This window comes from Phocoena phocoena, chromosome 15 (genome assembly GCF_963924675.1).
Source record: "Phocoena phocoena chromosome 15, mPhoPho1.1, whole genome shotgun sequence".
Classification (NCBI taxonomy): Eukaryota; Metazoa; Chordata; class Mammalia; order Artiodactyla; family Phocoenidae; genus Phocoena; species Phocoena phocoena.
The window spans coordinates 65,800,745-65,822,534 of NC_089233.1; the positions used below are offsets into that span (position 1 = coordinate 65,800,745).

The 21,790-nt window shown below is 57.9% G+C and overlaps 1 protein-coding gene across 1 annotated transcript; it reads left to right on the forward strand.

The window, feature by feature from the left end:
- Window positions 1–1,561: 1,561 nt before the first annotated feature.
- On the forward strand, window positions 1,562–20,577 carry SRC (SRC proto-oncogene, non-receptor tyrosine kinase). Its single transcript, XM_065892673.1, has 11 exons — window positions 1,562–1,859; window positions 3,593–3,692; window positions 11,325–11,423; window positions 11,599–11,702; window positions 13,588–13,737; window positions 15,213–15,368; window positions 17,470–17,649; window positions 18,573–18,649; window positions 19,615–19,768; window positions 19,931–20,062; window positions 20,369–20,577. Exons 1-11 carry the CDS (start codon window positions 1,562–1,564, stop codon window positions 20,575–20,577), a joined length of 1,659 nt encoding a protein of 552 aa, XP_065748745.1.
- The last annotated feature ends 1,213 nt before the right edge of the window (window positions 20,578–21,790 follow it).

Below are 21,790 nucleotides of genomic sequence, written 5' to 3' on the forward strand. Positions count from 1 at the left end.
AGGATATTTCAGGTCTGGGAAGCCCTTAGTATCGGGCCTGCCAGAGTCAGAGCCTGATAAATCATGACCCAAGAGACAGAACCTTGATGATTTCTCTTTCTAGTCATATCCTCCCAACAGTTCTGAGAAATCTGTTTTATCCCTACTTTGCAGATGAGGACGCTGAGGCCCAGAGAGGGGAAGTGACTTGCCTAGGGTCACACAGCGGGGAGAGGTAGAGCAGGGCCTCTAGTCCGAGACCACCGACTCTACACCTGGTGTTCGTGCTGAGACCTCAGGCTGCTTCCCAGGTCCTCTGGGATAGCCCCTGCCTTGCACCAGGTGAGCTGATGACCCATCAGGGCTGCCAAGATGAGGGAGCTGGGAGGGGCGGCCATGGTGTGTGGGGAGACCCTGGCTAGGCTCCATGAGGACCTGCGGATGGCAACGTGGGGAGCAAAGGGGGGGGGTGGCAGGGCTAAGGGCGTCACTGGGGAGTTTGCAACTTGGGTTTCTCTGTGTTTCCCGATCTCTAGCCCTCCCAGATTTCTGGCTTAGAACTCTCTTAACTATTGAATAGTCACACATTCACACTCATTCATTCAGCTGTTTATTGAGCACCTACTGTGTGCCATACCCTGTGCTGGGTACTGGGAGCACAGCAGTGAACTAGACAGACAAAAGCCCATGACGATAATCATGTAATCACACACACACACACACACACACACACACACACACACAACTGGGCCACATGTTATCAAGGAGAGGCACAAAAGGCAAGGGGACTTAAACCAGTGAAAGAAGTTGGGAAACACTTCCCAGGGAGGTGACTTTTTTTTCCTTAAGAGCTTTATTGAGGTATAATTGACATGCCACAAACTGCACATGTTTAAGGTGTGCAGTTTGATAAGTTTTGACACGTGGATGCACTCAGGAAACCATCAGCACAGTCAAGATAATCCATCACCCCTAAACATTTCCCTCCCACCTGCCACATGCTGCCTCCAAGGAGGCAATGTTTGGGCTGAGAACTGAAGGAGGCATGAGTTACTCTGCTCACGTGGTCAGGAAAAAGCATTCAGGCAGAGGGAACAGCATGTGCAAAGGCCCTGGGCCTGGAGTGAGCTCCCAGCCATCTCTCCTTAGTTGCCCTAGTTGCAACTTTTAGCACCTTTCCCCCTGGTGTTAGACAATTTCAGTCAGTCATGTATTCACTCAACAAACCCTCAGCCTTCTCCTATATGCCTGGGACATAGACATGACTCAAGATACTATCCCTACCCATGAGAGACAGAAACAGTGCCTCAGAGGAAGGTGGGGAAGGTTAGGGCTTCTGATTATGATGTGTTTCTTCTGTGCTTGGCCCTGTACCCAGGAAGCCCTTTATGGTTGCCATCACTATTCCCATTTTACAGATGGAGAAACTGAGGTTCTGAAAGGTAACGTACCCAAAAAGACCTCTTTGGGCCTCAGTTTCCCCATCTGTAGAATGGATGGGAGTGCAGGCTAAGGGGCCTAGGCAACCCTGCCGGCTCCCAGAGCCCTTCACCCAGGGTCCTCTCTCGTCTCCAGCAGGACCATGGGCAGCAACAAGAGCAAGCCCAAAGATGCCAGCCAGCGGCGCCGCAGCCTGGAACCTGCTGATAACACCCATGGCGGCTGTGGCGGCGGCGGCGGCGGCGGCGGCGGCGGCGGCGGCGGCGGCGGCGGCGGGGGTGCCTTCCCCACCTCACAGACCCCCAGCAAGCCGGCCTCCGCTGATGGACACCGGGGCCCCAGCACGGCCTTCGCCCCTGCAGCCGCTGAGCCCAAGCTGTTCGGAGGTTTCAATTCCTCCGACACAGTCACCTCCCCGCAGAGGGCGGGGCCCCTGGCTGGTCAGTGCGCCTGGGAGTGTGGGAGCCGGGTGGTCCTGGCCCCTCCCCCAGGAGGGCTGTGTGCCCTGGGGGAGCGACGCCCCCTCTCTGGGCTGCTGTTTCTTTCGCTCAGTGACGGGGAGGAGTCTGGGGGTTACTTGGCTTTAGGGACCATTGGGAGTTTCCTGGAGGCTTTATAAACTGGAAAGTGTGGTGCACACTCCATTGCCTTTAGGGGTGAATCCGATGTAGCGTATAAAGGGCCCTAGAGATATAGGACTATAGGCGGAAACAGGCCAGAGAGCCGGGGGGTTTCTCGGAAGCACGGGGACGGGTCTGAGGCATTGCTTTTTGCTCTGGTCAGCCCAGAGATGGATCAGGACAGGAGGCGGTGAGTGGCCAAGGGGGCGGGGCGGGTTAGAACGGAGAAAGAGAACTGGGGTCTTCAGAGGCCCGGCCCAATGCCTAGATGCGCCCCTGCACCCTCTACTGGCGCTTTGTGGGTATAGCAGCGCCAGGCAAAGGATGCTTAGAGATGCAGATGTGGTCCTGGAGGCACACAGATATAAGACCCTCACACAAACATGTGCATTCTTACCCGGACACCCTCACACAGAGCCCCACACACACACATAAACACACTCACACACAGTCAGCAACTCATTCAGAGACACCTATACAGGACATTTACACGTGCTGAGCTAGAGACGCTTTCGTAAACAGACACACCATGCACATAGAGACACACTCAGGGACACATGGATGTGCACCCTCCAGGCACAGACACACACCCAAGGCAAATGTACACAAATACAAACACACATATGCAAAAAACCTCATACTCCCAGATGGAGACAGACACATGTGGTCAGAAGCCCTTCAAAAGCACACACGTGCCCAGCTAGAAATGCCATCCCAGAGACCCACAGACTCACAGATGCACATATGTGCAGTGAGAACACACAGGCACAGACACACACCCAAGTGAGACAGACCCACAAACATAACCATTCGTTTGTTCAAGAGACAGTTGTGGTGCCCCCTCTGTGTGCCAGGTCTCTTCTGGTGCGGGGGTCACAGCAACGTGTAAAACAGACAAAACCCCTGTGGGGGAGAGAAGCAAAGGGCAAGGTGTGTAAACCGTGCAGGGTGTTAGTGGGTGGTAACTGCTGTGAAAGAGCAAAGCGGGCAGGGAGTAGTGTTGGTGGATGTATGGCTGGAGGTTGTAACTTCACACGGGGGGACAGAGAAGGCTTCGGAGGGGACAGTTACCTGCAGCCAAGATCTTCCCTGACACACAGAAGCATACAGAGTCATGCCTCCCCAGAACAGAGCCACGTCCCCTGGTGCATTTTCCTTCGTTCACTGCTTCATTCATCTAATGGTTGTTTCTTGAGCACGTACTATACACCAGGCTCGAGGAACAAAACAAAGATGTCTGTTATTGGGGACTTCTGGTGCTGTGGGGAAGACAGATAGCAAACAGAGAAGCCAAAACCCAGCATCCCCTCAAGCCCAGTGGGCGCACTCAGAGTTGGAGAGACGCACGTGCTTCCTACACGCCCTCACAAGCGTGCGGGACACACAGGCACAGGGGGACATGCGTAGAGGCCCACCCCCAGTGAATGGGACCAGGCCTCTGGGCAGGCGGTGGGAGACCAACCCCACCCCTGCCCGGGGTACAGGGCTCTCTTGTCCACCTCTCCCCCCAGCCATGGCTCTGGCTGTTCTGACACGCCCCACCTTCTGTGCAGGCGGAGTGACCACCTTTGTGGCCCTCTATGACTATGAGTCGCGGACAGAGACTGACCTGTCTTTCAAGAAAGGGGAGCGGCTCCAAATTGTCAACAACACGTGAGTGCCTCCCTACCCCACTGCCCCTCAGGACCCCAACCCTGGGCCTGGTCTTGGGATAGAGCCACTTCTGAGCGTCCCAGGGCCAGCTTCATGGGCAGCAGGCAGAACTGGGTGTCCAGGCAGCTGAGGTGCAGGGAACTGTCCTGGGGCCTCTGGGGGTGATGAGGCAGGCGCCGGTGGTCGGGGGTCTGGGACGGCTCCAGGGACAGCAATCTGGGTCCGTAACTGGACAGCAGGGCACAGCACTCCAGATCCCAGAACCCGCACAGGGGCGTGTGATCAGCGCAGGACTGGGCCGGGGACCCAGGACTACAAAAAGCAGGGCCTGTGGAGCTGGAGGCTGTGCCCACAGAGAGGCTGGAGAGCCTGGGCAACCAGTAAAGCCAGAGTCTGCAGCTGTAGAGGGAGGGCCCTCATTGGGAGGGTTGGGGGACCCATCCTGGGGACCCAGTGTGAGAGGAGTCAGGATAGGGCAAGGGGGTGAGATGGTGCGATAGGGTGTGGAGGGCGGGGCACCCTGGTGGGCATCTCTGCTTCACCTCCAGGGACTCCAGCCTTGGGGTGGGGCATCCTAGGGCCAAGTTGGCGTATGGGGGGGATGGGGGCCCCTGCCAGGCTTGGGGGCCCCTGTGAGCAGGGATAGTGAACTGGCGAGGGGTGGGTGAGGCTCTGGCCATGGGGTGGCGTCCTTCCCCTCCTCCCCACTCCCCTCCTTTCCTTGCCTAGAGTGCAGTGAGGTGGGGTGCAACGCCTGTCATGGCGGGTGGGGGGGTGCCGGCTTTGGGTCATGAGCCCTGGGGTGGTCACAGCTGGGGTGATCACACTGGGGGCGGAGCTGCCGACAGAGGGCGGAGCTGCCGACAGAGGGCGGGCTACAGCTCCACGCCTGCTGCATTCCTGCCTTCGGAGGGCCTGCGTCCCCTCTCCGCCACCTCCCATCCCCCCAACAGCCTCGGGGAACCCCTCCCCATTCCTGGCCCGTGCTTCCTCCCTCCAGCTCTCTCTCAGCTTCTCCCTCTCTGCTTCTCTCTTGCTGGCCCTAGGAGGAAGGTGGATGTCAGGTGTGTACACACGCCGTGGGCGGCGGGCCGGGTAGGGGCGCTTCACTGGTGGGGTGGGCTGCCGCCGGCATGTGCTTCGTATGGTCTCTGGCTCCCTTGGTTGCGCTTCCCCAGCTTCTGTCCGCACCCCCAATAGTTTGACCAGATCCCTACCTTAATCCCAGGCTGCGAATGGGGAGGGTCCTCCCATCACCCCTGTCACTCCCCGTCCACCTCATGCTAACCCATCCCCTCCCTGTTCAGCCCACACTGAGTGCCAGCTGCATGCAGGGTCCAGTGCTGGGCCCAGTGAGGTCTGGGTGGAGAAGGCCATGCCCTCCTGGAGCCAGAGTGTGGCCGGGATGCAGCCCCAGTCCAGGCCAAGTGGCAGGCAGAGGGCGGGGCCGGGGTCAGCTCAGGCCTTAGGGCCCCTGCTGTGTGACCCCCCTCTGATGGCGACCACAGGGCCTGGGAGTTTCAAGCAGGACCCTGCAGGAAGCACAGTGAAGTCGAGGGGATGGAGGGAGGGGAAGAAGGCGGTTCCCCTCGCAGAAAGGCAGCTCGTGGGAGGGTGCAGCGCTGGAGGGGACTGGTGGCCTTCAGGGCTGCAGAAGGGCGAGAAGGTTCTAGAGGGTAGAGTAGAATCGATCCGTGAGCATCCTCGAAGGCCTGGCTAAGGGGGCGAGAAGGTTCTAGAGGGTAGAGTAGAATCGATCCGTGAGCATCCTCGAAGGCCTGGCTAAGGGGGCGAGAAGGTTCTAGAGGGTAGAGTAGAATCGATCCGTGAGCATCCTCGAAGGCCTGGCTAAGGGGGTCTGACGTCTCCACCGTCTCCAAGCATTTCTTGCTTCTTCATGCCTCCCTGCCCTTTGTGCATGTCGTTCTCGCTGCCTAAAGCACCCTTTCTCCCATCTCTGTCTGGCAAACTCCTATTCATCCCTCAAGATCCAGTTCAGAACTGCCCCCTTTGTGAGGCAAAGGGGAAAAGAGGTAGCAGGCATTTTTACCCATGTCCTTGTATTTGCTCTGCTGCCCTCCCACCAGGGCTGTAGTGATGGGGGAGGGGCCATCTCCATTTTGCAAATGAGGAAACTGAGGCTCAGAGATGTGAAGGCCTTTGTCCAAGGTCACACAGCTACCAAGTAGCAAAGCCAGGATTGGAACTTGGGCAGCAGCTCTCTCCCTTCCTTAAGCTGCTCTCGCAGAGGGAGGGGGCTTTCCCAGCTCCCCCGACCCGCTTCTGTCTGAGTCCCAATGCCGCTCCAGTTCTCTTATGGTTCCGGCTGTTTGTATCTCCCTCCCCTCAAACTGGGAACTCCTTGAGGGCTGCTCTTGGGCCTGCCACATTTCTGGGTCCCCCATCACCTGTTGCTCAGCACACTGTGGGTGCCTGGGTGGTGATTTTGCATGAGATGAGTGAACAGTCATAAAATAGCCCCCGTCTCTCGTGCCTCGAGTGTGGGCCTGTTCTCGTGCAGAGCAGTTGCGTTGTTTTATTTATACAGCACCACAGCCCTGGAAAGTGGAAATGCTTACTTGCTCCATTTTACAGATGAGGAAACTGAGGCCCAGAGAGGTGAAGTGACTTGCTCAAGGTCACACAGCTAGTAGTGGCAGAGCTGGGAGGGGTAGGCATGACCCCGAGCCCTTGGAAGAGGAGCTCTGTGGAGGTGCCGAGGAGCCGGGAGGAGGGAAGGGCCTGAGCTGGGGAGGATGCCTCAGGTTAGAGGCTTTGAAGTACTGGAGGATCTCAACCAGCAACAATAGGAAGAGTGTCTCAGGGGGTCACAGCTTGAGCAAAGCTCTCAAAACTTTGATTCTGCCTCTTTCACTCAGAGTCAGAGGGCAGCCCTCACGTCTTCCTTTGTCCAGCCCCTTCCCTTCCTTCTTCCTGCCTTCCATGATGGGCTGGGGGCTGCCGGGAAGTGATGGAGTTCCATCCGTGGGAAGCCCTTGGGTGGCAGTGAGGCACCCCGATTGGAGAGTGGGGGAGGGTGGGAGTGGATGGGGAACCCTTCCTCACATCACAAAGCTCAGCTGCTCCTCTGGGAGAGTTGGGGGCTGGCATTAGAGGAAGAAGAGGGATAATGGGATGGGGGGGAGAGGCTTAGTGGAAGATGGGCCACCCACATTTGAGGTGCTCATGTCTCATACCTCACCCAGGGACCACCCTGCATGTCCTTCCACTGTTACTGCTTAAGGTCTATTATTGTGAACCCCCTGCTCCAACCCCGCTCCCTGTAGGAATGAGGGACTTTCCGAGTCTAACCTGTGACTGGGCTGGGAGTCGGGGAGGGAGAGCTTAAGGCTGAGCCTGTCTGTTGGAGTTTGGCCAGGGCTGGCTGGGTTGGGGTCCTCACAGTAGCAGCCTGGAGCCCGCACTCCCTGGATCTCCATGCCAAACGGTTCTGCTCCTAGAATCCTGGGTGCTGTGTGGTCTTGGGTCCGAGGAAGCCACTGGGGTCTGAGGTGTGACTGCCCTGAGCCCCTGCCCTGGTGTCTAAGTCTTCAGGAGTCAGAGCCCCTCTGGGTCTGACTCTGGGATGCTTCCTAAATTGCCCTTTCCTCCTACCCAGATGATTCCAGCAGCTTCTCTGGGGCAGTGCTCCAGCAGGCACTGGCTTCTGTCCCCTTGCCCTGGGCACTCCAGTTCTACTTCCCACCATGGGGTGAGGGACCCCTTCCGGCCCTCCTCACACGACTTGCCTTGGCCTCACCCTGCTCTCTCCCCACCAACCATGGGTCCAGGCCTCAGGGCTCGGAAACTTGACTGCCTGGGCCGTACCCAGCTGCCCTGGCTTGCCTGTAATCCCCAGACGGCTCCTCTGGCCAGTCCCAACAGCCCAAATGAGTTAAACAGAAGGACCCACGGGGCATAATGTCCCAGGTTCCAAAGCTGCCACACTCCCAATGCACACGCCAGCCTGAATTACCCACAAGGATTAGGCTCCAAAAAGAGGATCCTGAGGCTCAGAGAGGTGAGGTCAGTAGCGTGAAGTCACACAGCTAGTGACAGCAGTTGGGATGTAAAATTGTTGCTTGGGGACTCCTGGTCCAATGCTTCCTCCTCTTGCCACATGTGGGAAGGTGAGGGGTCAGGCAGGGAATGTGTGATTCCCTTCCTTCCCTCTTCCTGCCTATCTGATAGGAACCAGGCCCTAGGGAAGGCGCCAGATGCAGTACATCTGCTCAACCTGTTAGGTTTACACCGCTGTTACTTCTGAGCCGGGCGCAGATCGGTATCCCCACCAGACTGGACTGATCTGGGAAGCTGTGGGGCCCCTCATTGTGAGGGCAGTCCCTGGTCCTTGGCTGAGACAGCTCACAGCCACCTGAGGCAGGTTTGAGCCTCCCAGACCATTGACATGGGAAGATGGGGCTTGATATCTCCATTTCACAGGTGGGCAAACTGAGGCTCAGATGATAATCACAGTAATCAGCTTACCCAAAGCCTGGCCTGAAGCTGACTGATTTACACACTTTGCCTGCACGGGAGATTTTGTGAATATTATCTCCTTTTTACAGATGAGGAAACTAAGACCCAGAGAGGATAGGGTACTTGCCCAAGGTCACACAGCAAATCCTTATCGGAGACTGGAACTGAGCTGCTTTGGTTTTTAAAAACATTTTGGAGAGTGGGGAGGAGTACCACAGAGTTGCAGATTTAATTGCTTTCCTTTTTTTAGCCAAATCAAGATACTAACAGCTCATGCATGCTGAGCACCTACTATGTGCCAGGCCCTGTGCCGGTATTTTACATCCTCAGAGGGAGGCATGAGTATCCCCTTCCTGCAGATGAGGACCAAGGTCCCGCAAGGCCAAGGTAATGCAGCCTGCAAGTGGTGAGCTGGGCTGGCGCCAGGACGCTCTGATTCTGGCGCTCAGGCTCTGAGGTACCTCTCAAGCTGGGGCCAGGCTGAAGGTGGACCTTGGATCCTTAGTGAGATTGCAGTGCAACTCCATCCCTGCCCTTGTGATATAAAACCCCCAAACTGGACTGTGAGCCCAAACTCACACATGGGCTGATGTTAGGCAGGTGGAGGCTCTGCTGGCAGAAGTCTGGGTAGTGTCAGCAGAGCTGAACCCTCACCCTTGCTTCTGGGGCCCTGCTTGGTTGGCCCCTGGGCACAAGCTCCTGCCGGCCTTCCACTGTGAGTGGGTGGCTGGGGGCTTCCCAGAGGCCAGCCAGCTTGCACACTCTGGCTTTGTCAATCTGCCTCATTTGGTAGTCTCTGACCTAGACCTCGGCCCAGTCCTGCTGCCTCCTCCTACATCTTCCTCTGGTTTCTCTGAGGGTCTCTGAGCCTCTGAGAGGCCTGGGGAGGGTGCAGGGGTCCAGGAGGCCTGCTGTGTCTGGCTGTGGGCACACAGGGGCCCTGGTTCTCACCCTTGCTCTGCTGTTGATTCGCTGTGTGGCTTTGGGCAAATCACCGCCCTTCTCTATGCCTTATTTTCCCCCTTGGTGAAATGAAGACTTGGGACTGGAAGATCTCAGCTCTTCCCTGTGATTTGAGTCCTTGCTGTGTAGCCTTGGGAAGTCTCTGCCCCACTCTGTGCCTCAGTTTCCCCAACTCTACAAAGAAAGTGCTGGGTTACTCCAGCCTGGGTGCTGTGTGTCCTTGGGCTGGTCCCTAGACATCTCTGAGCCATAGTTTCATCATCTGGGGGGCTGAGGCCTGCCTTCCTTCTTAGCAGGTTGGCCTTGAGGGTCAAATGGGACAGACAAGTGTGGATCCCCCACCCCATGTGGGTGCACACAGAGAGGTAGATGGAGGGCCTGGGCATCTTTAGACTCTTTCCTTGAGGCGGGCCTCGCCCTCTTACTCCAGGGCCCTCCCTCTCCCACAGAGACCCCCATGTGAGCTTGTGCCCCCGCCTGAGCATGCGTGCGGTGGTCTCACAGCCAAGTCAGACCGCACAGCCCCAATCTCTCTCTCTTCACCTCACTCCATCCAGAAGGGACCCACACTCTCTGGTTGAGCCTCGGCCCACCTGGCTGGGCCCCTGGCTCTGGGATGCTCACCTGTACTCACCTGTTCTCAGAGAGCTCCCCCAGCCCCACTCTCTCTCGGCCTCAACTTCTCCATCTTCAAAATGGGCTGAAGAATATGGGTCAGAGGCAGCTCAGAAAAACCAGGAGCCAGGGATCCAGGTTCAAGTCCAGACTGTGGCTGTGGGCAAGGGCCTTTCTCTCATTGTGTCCCGGTGATAGGGAGTGGGGGAGCACATCCTGCTTGCTTGTGTCTTCTCAGGGTTGTGATGAGGTCAAAGGCAGCCTTGGATTGAGAAGCTCAGCAAGGTATCAAGCCCTGCTGCACCCTGTAGGGAAGGCTTCCTTCTCATCTGGGAGTTAGGAACCTGGGCCTGGCTGCGTGACGTGACCTTGAGCAGAGGCCTTTGCTTCTCTAGCCTCAGTCTTCCCATCTGCACAGTGGGAATGGGAGGGGGCTGGACCCTATTTCCCAGGCAGCCCTTCCCATTGGCCTCTCCTCCCTCCCCATAGACCCCTCTCCCTGTCCCCTTGGATTGCTTTGGATGCGAGGCCCTAGTGGCTGCCCCGCCTTGTCCCCCCTCCCCCGTCCCCAGCACCGCCTGGCGCTCAGCTCTCTCCCTCGCTCTTTCTGCCTCTCTCTCTCTCACCACCCCCATTTCTGCCTCTTCTTTCCTGTTGGGCTCTCGCTTTCTCCTCCCTCCTCTGTGTCTCTGGACCCCCGCTCCAGCCAGACCTGGTTCACATTCAGATGGCTGCAAAGGTACTTCTGCCCCCTCCCCACTCCCACCCAGACCCAGGGGACCCGCCCTGCCGGGGGCTCTTCCCGCCCATCACCCTGTCCCCATCACCTCCTCCTCATGGGGCAATTAGTGTAGAGGGCCCTGGGTACTGGGGCTCTGCCACCTCAGCTCCCTCTGACACGACTCGCTGTGTGACTTTGGGCAAGTCCCAGCCCCCTCTGGCCTCAGTTTCCCCCATAGATGGGTAGGCTGCAGGAGGAGGCCTGTAGTTTTCAGTCAAGGAGCCCTGTGGGTGTGACCCATGATCTGTGACAAAGGCAAGCACTGCTCCAGTTTGCAGGGTTGGCGCCTGGATTGTCACCAAGCCCCCAAAGAGCCACCCCTTGCCTCCACTCAGGTCTTACCAGCTCCCAGGCTTGGGCTTCCAAATCTCAGGAGTTGGGGAGGATTTGAAGGTCTGATTTGACATCCATCTCAGGAGGAATCTTCTCCTGTTACAACTTGCTTGCTCCCCAAAGACAGGGAACTCCCTCCCTCAATCCCAAGGCGGCTCTTGGCATCTTGAGACTGCTTGTTCTATCTGAAGGAAAGCAGATCACTTCCTGTCCCAGGACTCTGCCCCGTGAATTCGGGCCTTGTCATCTGAGTCAGCTTTGGCCAAGAGGCATCTGGGGTAGGGAGGGGAAGAGTCCCAGGCCGCCTCGGCCTGGCAGCTGTGAGAGGCCTGATCTCACTGTTCCCTGCACCTCACTCAGCCTCAAGAGCCCCCAGCACAGCACCTATAAAGATTGCAGGCATCGGGCTCCATTGCTGATGGTTCCCTTCTCCTTTGCTCCCTCCCTCTCCCCCTGCTCAGAGAGGGAGACTGGTGGCTGGCCCACTCACTCAGCACAGGACAGACGGGCTATATCCCCAGCAACTACGTCGCGCCCTCCGACTCCATCCAGGCCGAGGAGTGAGTATCGACTCTGGCCTCCTGCTTGCTTACCATCGCTGCCAGTTCAGAGCTTCTCTCCTGGGCTAGAGTGGGAGGTCTGGCTGCCCAGGGCCCCAGCCACATCCCAGGAAGAGGCACTGTGGGTGGGCGGAAGCCTGGACCACCAGCACCATCCTTCCACCTCCCTCCCCAGGTGGTACTTTGGCAAGATCACCAGACGGGAGTCAGAGCGGTTACTGCTCAATGCGGAGAACCCAAGAGGGACCTTCCTTGTGCGAGAAAGTGAGACCACGAAAGGTATGAGTGCTTCTGCTGACCAGTGGGAACTGAGCCTTTTGTGGGTTATTTGAGCCGGGTATTGTGGAATGAATAGGAGTTTGGTATATGGAGTGGGGTGGGAAGAGCCCTCTAGCTAGAGAAAAAGACAGGATCAAAGGCAGGGAGGTCCATTTGAGGAACACTGAGTCACTCTGGGTTGACCAGAGATGCAGCAAAAGGTGACGCAACAGGTACAGCAAAAGAGGCCAGCCTCTCTGGCCTCAGGTTCCTCAGGTGAGGAATGGGCACAGGTTGTCAGGGAGTCTGAGGGTCACAGAGCAAAAGGCTGTTCCCAGGGAGGGTGTTGATGCAGTGGGCCCCTCTCCTTCCCCTTCTCTAGGGGCCTCAGGGGCTGGACTGGGTGCTGCGACCTGGCTTTGCCCTTCCCCCGACAGTCCTGGCCTCTCTTCCTCTCCTGTTCTTCCTCCCCACCAGAGAATGATCACCCCTTTCTCTCCAGCCCCTCCGCACGTGGGTTGCAGACTCTCCATCACCATAGCTACGAAGCTCCCGCTTCCTGTGGGCCTGGGGCTCAGTGGGAGATGGGAAGGCAGAGCATCCGTGTCATGTGTGTGCATTTATGAGAGGTCATGTGGCTGTGCATGCCGTGTGTGGGTCCAGGCATGTGTGTGCACACATGGGGGTGGAGTTGTCTGTGGGTTGCTGTGTGGGAGCGAATTGTTATGGGTTTGTCCTTGTGCCCAAGGGCCTAGGGAGTGTGGACCTGTGTGATCATACAGCCACTGGACACAGGCATGCCTGTGTGTGTGCACATGTGGTCAGGGCTTGGCCTTAGACTCAGGCCTGTGGCTTCTATACGCACACGGCCTGGCCATCTGTAGAAAGTCATGGCTGTCCAATGCAGGCTTTAGAGACCCAGGTATGGGTTCAAGTCCCAGCTCTGTGCCTGACTTGCTGGGTGACCTGAGGCTAGCTGCTTTCCCTCTCTGGGCCTCATTTTCCCTTCTTTACACTGGAGATTGTAACCCCCACCTGAGGATTGTCCAGAGGTTTTGTGCGCTGTGTGGACTGGGCTTCTAGCATGATGCCTCTGTGCTGCTTCCCGAGAAAGGCTTTCTCTGGCCCCTGGAGCCTCCTCCCCTACCCCTGGGGCTCAGCTTTGTTCCCTGATGCCACCCCAGGCATCTCTTAGGCTCAGGCTTAGCCAGGCCTGTTGGGCAGAAGGAAACTTTTCCAGCCCAGAGCTCTTCCAGGCTCAAGGGAAACAGGGAGGGGCCATCGGGATTGGCCCAGCTTAGCTCTGGCAGCCTTCAGGCCACACCCAGTACGTGGTCTTCTGCCCAGGATCGCCCCAGCCTCAGCCAACCACTGGCTCCTGCCTGAGCCTGGAGTCTTCAGGAAGGGGCAGGGCCCGGACAGTGTGCCCGTGGGCAGACCCACAGAGGGGAGGCAGTTAGGCCAGGGACACACAGCCACTTGGGACCATTCCTGTTAGGTTCCCTGCCAGCATTTATCGAGCACCTACTGTGTGTCAGGCCCTCTTATATGTAGTCTCATTGAATCTCCCCAGCAGCCCGGGAAGTAGCCCCATGTGCAGTGGAGGAAACCGAGGCCCAGAGAGGGCTAGCCACCCGCTCAGGTCACACAGTGGGGATGCACACCTGGGCTTCAGAGGTCTTGCTAGGGCCAAGGGTTCATGGAAAGGCTCTCCGGTCAGGTGCCCCTTTGTCCTTTGGCTCTGCCCCAGTGGCCGCCCCAGAACTGGGTGCTCAGAGACAGGCTGGGCCAGACCTGGCTCTGCCTGTGCCTCCCTTCCGTCCCGCATTGGGTAGGTGTGCTCGGTGTCGTGGCCCATCGGTGGGCCGGCATGGTGGTCACGGCTCCTCTTCGGCCTGCCCTGCAGGCGCCTACTGCCTCTCAGTGTCTGACTTCGACAACGCCAAGGGCCTCAACGTGAAGCACTACAAGATCCGCAAGCTGGACAGCGGCGGCTTCTACATCACCTCCCGCACCCAGTTCAACAGCCTGCAGCAGCTCGTGGCCTACTACTCCAGTGAGTGCCGGGCAGGTCTCCCGGGCGGCCAGCGGGGCGCGGGGGAGAGTAGGCCCTCGGAGAGCATGCGGGGGTCTCCGCCTATCCTATGAGCTGCAGACCCTGAGGAGGGGGGCTTTGGGGCCAACAAGGGCCAGGACTTCTGTCACCCTGGGGATGTGGGCTCCTGTTCCCCTCCCCACCTCTTCCTCTCCCCTTTCTCCCTCCTCCCACCCCCTCTGTTTTCCTTCTCTCCTCCCTGTGCCCTCTCTTCACTGTTTCCCCTCTTCCCTCCCCCCACCCCAACCTGCCCCTCTAACCTCTCTCCTCCTCCGCAGCTGCCTGATGAGGAGGGGGCTGCCTGGAGGAGTGAGCTGGGAAGGAGGGGGCCGGTGTCATAGGCCGGTGTCATTTGCCCCTGCAGCCTTAGGACCAGTTAGAATGGTTACCGGGAGACAAGGAGGGGCGGCTCTATTGATTGGATTGTAGCAGAGAGCGGGAGAGAGCGCGCGCAGTTGGGGAGCTCACGTGCGCAGGGCGTGAGCGCGGGCCAGGCCGAGTGTGCGGGAGTGTGGCCGACCCATCTGGATGTTCAGGGCTGCCCGCTGGACTGAGGCATCATGGCCTGGGTGCTCCCACGTGGACAGCTCTCTGTGGGTGTCTGTGGGCCTGTGGCACGTGGCTGTGGCCTGCGCGTGCAGGTGTGGCCTTTCCTGAGGCCTCCCGACTCCCTCTAGGATCTGCCACCCCGCTCTGTCCCCTTGGCCACCACTGTAGGTTTCATTCTGAACCCCGTTCCCCCAGATCAAAACCCTCCAGGGGTTACCTTGGAATTTTAGGATAAAGACGCCCATGTGGCCTCTGAGACCTTGGGTAGTCTAAACCTGGCTGGCCTCCCTGCCTTATCTGGGGCCCTCCTTCCCCCAGTCACTCTCCAGCAGCCCCCTGGCCTCCTTTCAGTTCCTCCAACCCAGGGGCTTATTTCTCCCTCAGGGCCTTTGCACATGCATGAGGCAGCGTGCCCTCTGCCTGGAGGGCTAGTTTCCTGAGTCAACCACTCACTCTCCTGTGGATCCAAGCTCAGGTGCCGCTTCCTCTGGGAAGCCTTCCAGGATGCCACCCAGCCCACCTGCTATTGCATGCACAGCTCTCCTCTGTCACACTCATGGTCCTCGGAGGTGATTAAGGGAAGTTGGGTGTCATCCTGAACTATGCACTCCCTGAGGGCAGGTTTCCACTGGGTCCCTGGCACCTGCCTAGGTAGCCCCCGCTTAAAGTCTGATGAATGAATGAATGAATGACTCAGGGAGCAGATGCATGAGGCGGTGTGGGCCTGTGTTGGGGACGGTTCTGTACACATAGGTATGGATGCCTGGCCTTGGGGGTGTCCTGTGCCTCCCCGAAGCCTGTGTGCATACAGTGTGTAAGTCTGCAGGACACGGAGACCCCAGCACGGATGCCGGGCCTGAACTCCACCTCCCTGCCTCTGTCTTCAGAACACGCTGACGGCCTGTGCCACCGCCTCACCACTGTGTGCCCCATGTCCAAGCCACAGACTCAGGGCCTGGCCAAGGACGCCTGGGAGATCCCCCGGGAGTCGCTGCGGCTGGAGGTCAAGCTGGGCCAGGGCTGCTTCGGAGAGGTGTGGATGGGTAAGGCCTTGCCCCGGCCCCGCACACTCCGCCATGTGCCCACCTGCGAACCAGGCAGATGTCTGTCCAAAGTGGCAGCTCAAGGCCCCATGGGTCCCCCAGCCTTCGCCTCCACGAGCCCCATCACCTCTGCTGAACAGTGGGCCCTACTTTCAACATGGAGCTCCCCCAGTGGTGGCTGACAGCAAGTTGAGGTGTAGACCGCCACACCTCCACACACCGTGGTACCTGTTTACCCAGAACTGCTCAGGGCTGGGCATCGTGACGTCCCAGTGACGTGCCGTGTGGCCTGGGCTGGGTGGCTTCACTCTGGAGGGCTATTTTTCCGAGTCAACCACTCACCCTCCTGCGGATCCAAGCTCAGGTGCCACTTCCTCTGGGAAGCCTTCCAGGATGCCACCCAGCCCACCTGCTATTGCATGCACAGCTCTCCTTTGTCACACTCATGGACAGAGCCTTGATCTTCCCAACTGTAAAATGGGACTGGTGATAATAGGACACCCTGGTGGGGTTGAGAGAACGCTGGCCCCGTGTGGGTCCACACGTTAGCTTCAGCTGTGGGAAGAGAAGCCCCCGCTCACAGAAGGAGTACAGGGTCTGGCGTGTTCCAGGCCTGTTAATGATCTCCTGTCTAACTCTGGAGAGACGGCCAAACCGTCCTTGAAAACAAAATGCCACGCAGCCCTGACAAAACCCAGGCCCCCTTCTGCTTTGGTTTCTGCTGACACAGGAGTTACAGAGGCAGCGGTGAGGCAGGCCTGGCTGTTGTGAGCCTGCGCGTCCAGCGAGGGGGTGTGTATGTTGTGGGGGGGTGGTGGTGGATGGCCGTGTGCTGTTTTCAAGGTTGTTTCATCTGAGCCGCAGTATTCACTTGGCGTCACCACCACCACTTCCCTCCCTTCAGAGGAAGAGATGATGGAGGAGAGCAGAGGGGGTTCCTGGGTGGCAGCACTGCAGGGACAGAGGCCTGCAGGCTGGAGGTCAGGCCAAGTCAGGGAAGGGGAGGCTTTGAGCTGGGGAGAGGGGAGGGGGATGAGAAGCCAGCTCCCAGGCACAGGCACAAAAAGAGGATGTGAGCAAAACCTGAAAAATCCATGGCGTCAGCCATTCCTGTGGCTGCAAAACTCATTCCTGGCTTGGGCGTGCGGTGAACAGTCAGTGGGGGAGGCTCCCGTTCTTCCCTGGATGATCCAGGTAGACTCACGAAGCGCCTGGTACGCATGCCCAGAGGGCCTGTGCCGGGAAGGCCACAGACAGGGGCCCAAGCCCCAACTCGCACCTGGAGGCCCAGAGATGGGCAGGAATGGGCCCAAGGCGCCTCAGGCCCAGCTGGGACAAAACTCAGATTAAACACACTGGTTTAGAGCACAGCTTCCCCTAAGGCCTCACAATGTAAAACCAGATAATAATAAAATGACAGCTGCAGCTATTATTAACTGTGTCCTTACAGTGGGCTTGGCCCAGTGGCTAAAATCTCATTTAATCCTCAGACAGCCCACAGGTGGATACTATAGCATTCCCATTTTCCGGATGAGAAAATCGAGGCTCAGAGAGGGGAACTGGCTCACCTATGGTCTCACTGCTGGGAGGAGGCAGAGGTGGGAGGCAAACTCCTGCCAGACTGACGTCCGAGCCCTTCTAAGTGTGATGCCTTACTGTTTGGGGAGTGTGGCTTGAGACAAGCTCTTGTTCTGGTGGCCTTGTTCTGAGGCCGGCTCTGCCTCACCCCCCGCCCCCACGAGTACGTGCTCCATCTGCTAACACCTGGGCCACCGGAAGGAACATGCCTACCCAGGAGAGGGCGGTTGAGTTGGAACCATGGTCCCCCAGCTCTCAGACGAGGGTGCTGCTTTGGGGGACATCTCTAATAATCAGCGTCCGAACAACAGCTCCTGTTTCTTGAGCGTGCCCTGTGTGAGGAGCGTCCTGCCCATCTGCAGATGGGACACTGAGGTCCAGAAAGGGGCTGGGCCTTGGCTTGGCTTGTCACGTGGCCTGGGAGGCCAGAGCTGAAATTGGTACCCAGGCCGGCAGATCCTGGTCCCTGTGGGGTGAGAATGGTGGTCCTCCCCTGAGGCAGCCTGCACCCCTTTCCATGCAGGGACCTGGAATGGCACCACCAGGGTGGCCATCAAAACTCTGAAGCCCGGCACGATGTCTCCGGAGGCCTTCCTTCAGGAGGCCCAGGTCATGAAGAAACTGAGGCATGAGAAGCTGGTGCAGCTGTACGCGGTGGTGTCTGAGGAGCCCATCTACATCGTCACGGAGTACATGAGCAAGGGTGAGGCCTGCATGATGGCGTGGACACATGGGTGACCCCTGGCTGGGGTCCTCACAAAAGGGCAGGTGGGATGTGCTTCACCTCCCACCACATCTAGAGCATACGCCTTTAAAGGTGGAATGAATGGAAAGAACCAACTTCCCATGTCAATGGAAAGTTAAACCAAAGGTTGCCTTTCTCCGTTCATTTTGTTTTTAATGATTTCCCACGATGCATCTACGTCCCCCCATTTGCTGGTTTTGTAAAGCCATTTGCCGTTCTGGGGCTGGAAGGAGAACTCCCCGAATCCTCCAAGCTGAGCCACAGCACATCTGGGTCAAGTTCCTGGCTTGACTTTTACTTGGTTTTGAAATTAATTATTTTTCAAAATTCCACTTTTTGGAGGTATAATTTACATGGGATAAAATACACCATTTTAAGCGTCCAGTTCGGTGAGTTTTAACAAATGGCTATGCTGTGTATCTCCTACCACAACCGAGATATAGATGGCCGTCACCCCCAGAAGCGCCCTCGTACCCCGTTGCAGGTAATGCTCTCCAGCCCCAAACCCACAGAGCCGCTGATGGGCTTAATGTCTTCGCAGAGTTGTTTCTTCTAGAATTTCGTATAGCTACATCTTTTACATCTGAGGGTTTTCCTTCTTGTCGTGTGTTTCAGTAGTTTGTTCCTTTTTGTCGCTGAGTCGTATTCCGTAGTATAGCCGTACCACAGTTCTGTTTGCCTAGAGGCAGACATTTGGTTGTTTCCCATCCTGCTTGCCTTTTAAGTGACAAACACAGACTTTATTCAGAGATGGGTTTGCACAAAATCTGCTGTGTGGTTAAAGTGAGGCCAGCCTGCCCCGGTGGACGAGATCTGGGAGTCACTGCTTCCTGGCTCAGGGAGGACAGGGTGGGGGCTAGAGCTGCTTTCTCTCTCTCCAGGGAGTTTGCTGGACTTTCTCAAGGGGGAGACGGGCAAGTACCTGCGGCTGCCTCAGCTGGTGGACATGGCTGCTCAGGTGAGCCAGCCCCTCCCCGCTCCCACACCTGGCCTTGAGCTCTCTGACCCACCTGGTTCAGCCATGTCTGGCCTCTTGAGTGCCCCCTCCAAGGAACTTGTCTTGGTTGCCCCACGCTCACTGATCTCATCCCATGTATTACTGGGACCACTTACAGGTGCTGTGAGTGGTGGTTCGGGCAGAAGAAAGAGCCCTTACCTGGGCATCAGGAGTCACTGACTTGCTATGGGACCTCAGACCTCAGTTTTCTTCTCTGTCAATGTCAGTCACTCATCAAACATGTATTAGTACTTGCTTGCTGTAGGCAGTGCTCAACAGCTACTTTTTTTTTTTTTTGGTGGGGGGGGTACGTGGGCCTCTCACTGTTGTGGCCTCTCCTGTTGCGGAGCACAGACTCCAGACACGCAGGCTCAGCGGCCATGGCACGGGCCTAGCCGCTCCGCGGCACGTGGGATCTTCCCGGACCGGGGCACGAACCCGTGTTCCCTGCATCGGCAGGCGGACTCTGAACCACTGCACCACCAGGGAAGCCCCAACAACTACTTTTTAATTTAATCCTTAATACAATCAGGTGGTAGAGATGGCTATTATTCCATTTGACAGGTGAGAAAACTGAGGTTCAGGGAGGGTACTTGGGACAACAGGCAGGACCTGACACTCATCTGTGTCTCTGGGAGCATCTGGGGCCTCTTTTGCATGGTCACCCCACTTCCCTGGCTGCATCTAGTCTTGTGCCTCCCCTTTGTCCTTTTCCCTATGCTACCTCCTCCTGCTGGGCACTGGTCCTGCTTTTTGTGCCAACAGTATTTATTGTAAATTGACGTCATTGCCTGAAGAACTGGGAAGGGTGGGGCATTTGGTTGGCTATCCACTCCTGGGGATAACACCACCCCTGGGCATGTGCCCTGTGATCTGGGAAGGGCAAGGGGTGGCCCCTGAGCCAGGCTCCTGGGTTCTGCCTACAGATCGCTTCAGGCATGGCGTACGTGGAGCGGATGAACTATGTCCACCGAGACCTCCGTGCTGCCAACATCCTGGTTGGAGAAAGCCTCGTGTGCAAAGTGGCTGACTTTGGGCTGGCTCGGCTCATCGAAGACAATGAGTACACAGCCCGGCAAGGTGGGCAGAGGCTCCCGGCAGATGCCGTGTGGCCGTGGGCAGTCACACCCCTTCTCTGAGCCTCAGTTTCCTCCTCTGTCAAGTGGGGATGAGAATGGTGCCTATCTGGCAGAGCGGTCATGATGTTCTCCTGAGCTCCCCCGACCCTTCTTGGTCCTGCAGGTGCCAAATTCCCCATCAAGTGGACGGCTCCAGAAGCTGCCCTCTATGGCCGGTTCACCATCAAGTCAGATGTGTGGTCCTTTGGGATCCTGCTGACAGAGCTCACGACAAAGGGACGGGTGCCCTACCCCGGTAAGAGGGCTCCCCACAGCCCATCTTTGGTCCTTCTGCCCCTGCCCTGGTGACCCCTCTCAGGTGACCTTGGGCAAGTCAAACCCCATCCAGGGCCTCAGTTTCCCCATCTGTATAACAAAGAGGTTGACCATCTGATCTTAGGCTCTGTCTTTGGTGAGGGCTCCCAGCCTTGCGGGGGGGCCTTAGCCACGGTCACAGCCACCCTCTCCTAGGCAGGAAGCCCTCTCTGTTGTTCCCATCAACCTCCCTCTGCCCCACTTTCCTCAGTGGGGCCAGCCTACTCACGCTTCCCTCTGCCCACAGGGATGGTGAACCGCGAGGTGCTGGACCAGGTGGAGAGGGGCTACCGGATGCCCTGCCCGCCCGAGTGTCCCGAGTCTCTGCATGACCTCATGTGCCAGTGCTGGCGGAAGGACCCAGAGGAGCGGCCCACCTTCGAGTACCTGCAGGCCTTCCTGGAGGACTACTTCACGTCCACCGAGCCCCAGTACCAGCCCGGAGAGAACCTATAGGGCGTGGGGTACAGGGCCAGACTGCCTTCTTGGCTTGGATCCTGAGCTGGGTGGCCCCTGACGTGGGGTCTTGCCTGCCTCTGCCTGTCCGCCCCCCCGTTGATCCTCTCTGTGGGGCTGAATTGCCAGTGACGAGGCCCCTCCCTCTTTTGTGGCATGGAAGGGCTTGGGGCCTGGGGCCGCCCTGGGGGCGGGGTCCAAGGCTGGCGCAGTGACTGTGCCCCAGCCCCTGGCCAGCCACACACCTCCTCCCTGCGTTCCCTCCTGGAGCTCTGTGCGTCTCAGCAGGAGGAACTGGGAAGAAGGGCCGGGCTGAGGGCACCCTTTTCTTAGCCTCGACCTACTGCACGCACTGGCCCTTTCCCACTTCCACGCCACCCCAGGTCTGTCTGCAGAGCTAGCCAAAGAGCCTTTCCAAAGAGGAGTGATGGGCCACTGGCCCTCGGCCTGCCTGCCACCCTGCTCCTTGCCATCCATTTCTGAAACGCCTGTTGGTGGAGGCTGCTGGGTCCAGCCCCCTCTGCTGTGGCTCCCAGGCTGGTGAGGCCTAGCTTGACTTGTTGCTGGTGGGTGGGGTGGACACCTCCCTCAAACCCTGCCCTTCTTAGACCTGAGGGATCCTTAGAGATCTTCAATTCCTTGTCCCCATACTACCCGTGGGGAAACTGAGTCCAGAGAGGGGATGTGACTTGCCCAAGGCCACAGGGCAGTTCAGGGTTCAGGTGGGATTGGAACCTGGTGCTCCCTCTGTCTTCCTCAGGAACCAACAGGATTGTCCTTTGAGGCACTGTGGACAGACTGGGGCAGCCCAGGGGACAAGGGGCCTGAGGACGGGTTAGAGATAGCAGAGAGAGTCCTGCTGCTTCTGTTTGCTCAGTGGGCTATTGTGGGGGGAGAGAGTGGAGGTAGATGTGGGGCTGAGCTAGAAATGAAAGGTACAAGGGTAGGGAGGCAGGTTTCAATCAGAAGGTGGGAGGGATTTGACCTTTGGAGCTAGCCAATCATGAAAGAGAGTGAGCTCACCGGCTCTGGAGGCAATCAAGCAGAAATAGAAGATCCATATGATTGGGAGGCTCTGGCCTCAGGAAGGAACCCCAGGTCCTCCTTCGCCCAGTTTGTCCTGTGTCATTTCAACGCCTGGCCCCTGCTCTTCTCCCCAAGTTGGCACCTTTAACTCACGAGTACGGAAAGGAGTGCCTAGACTGGGGTGAGG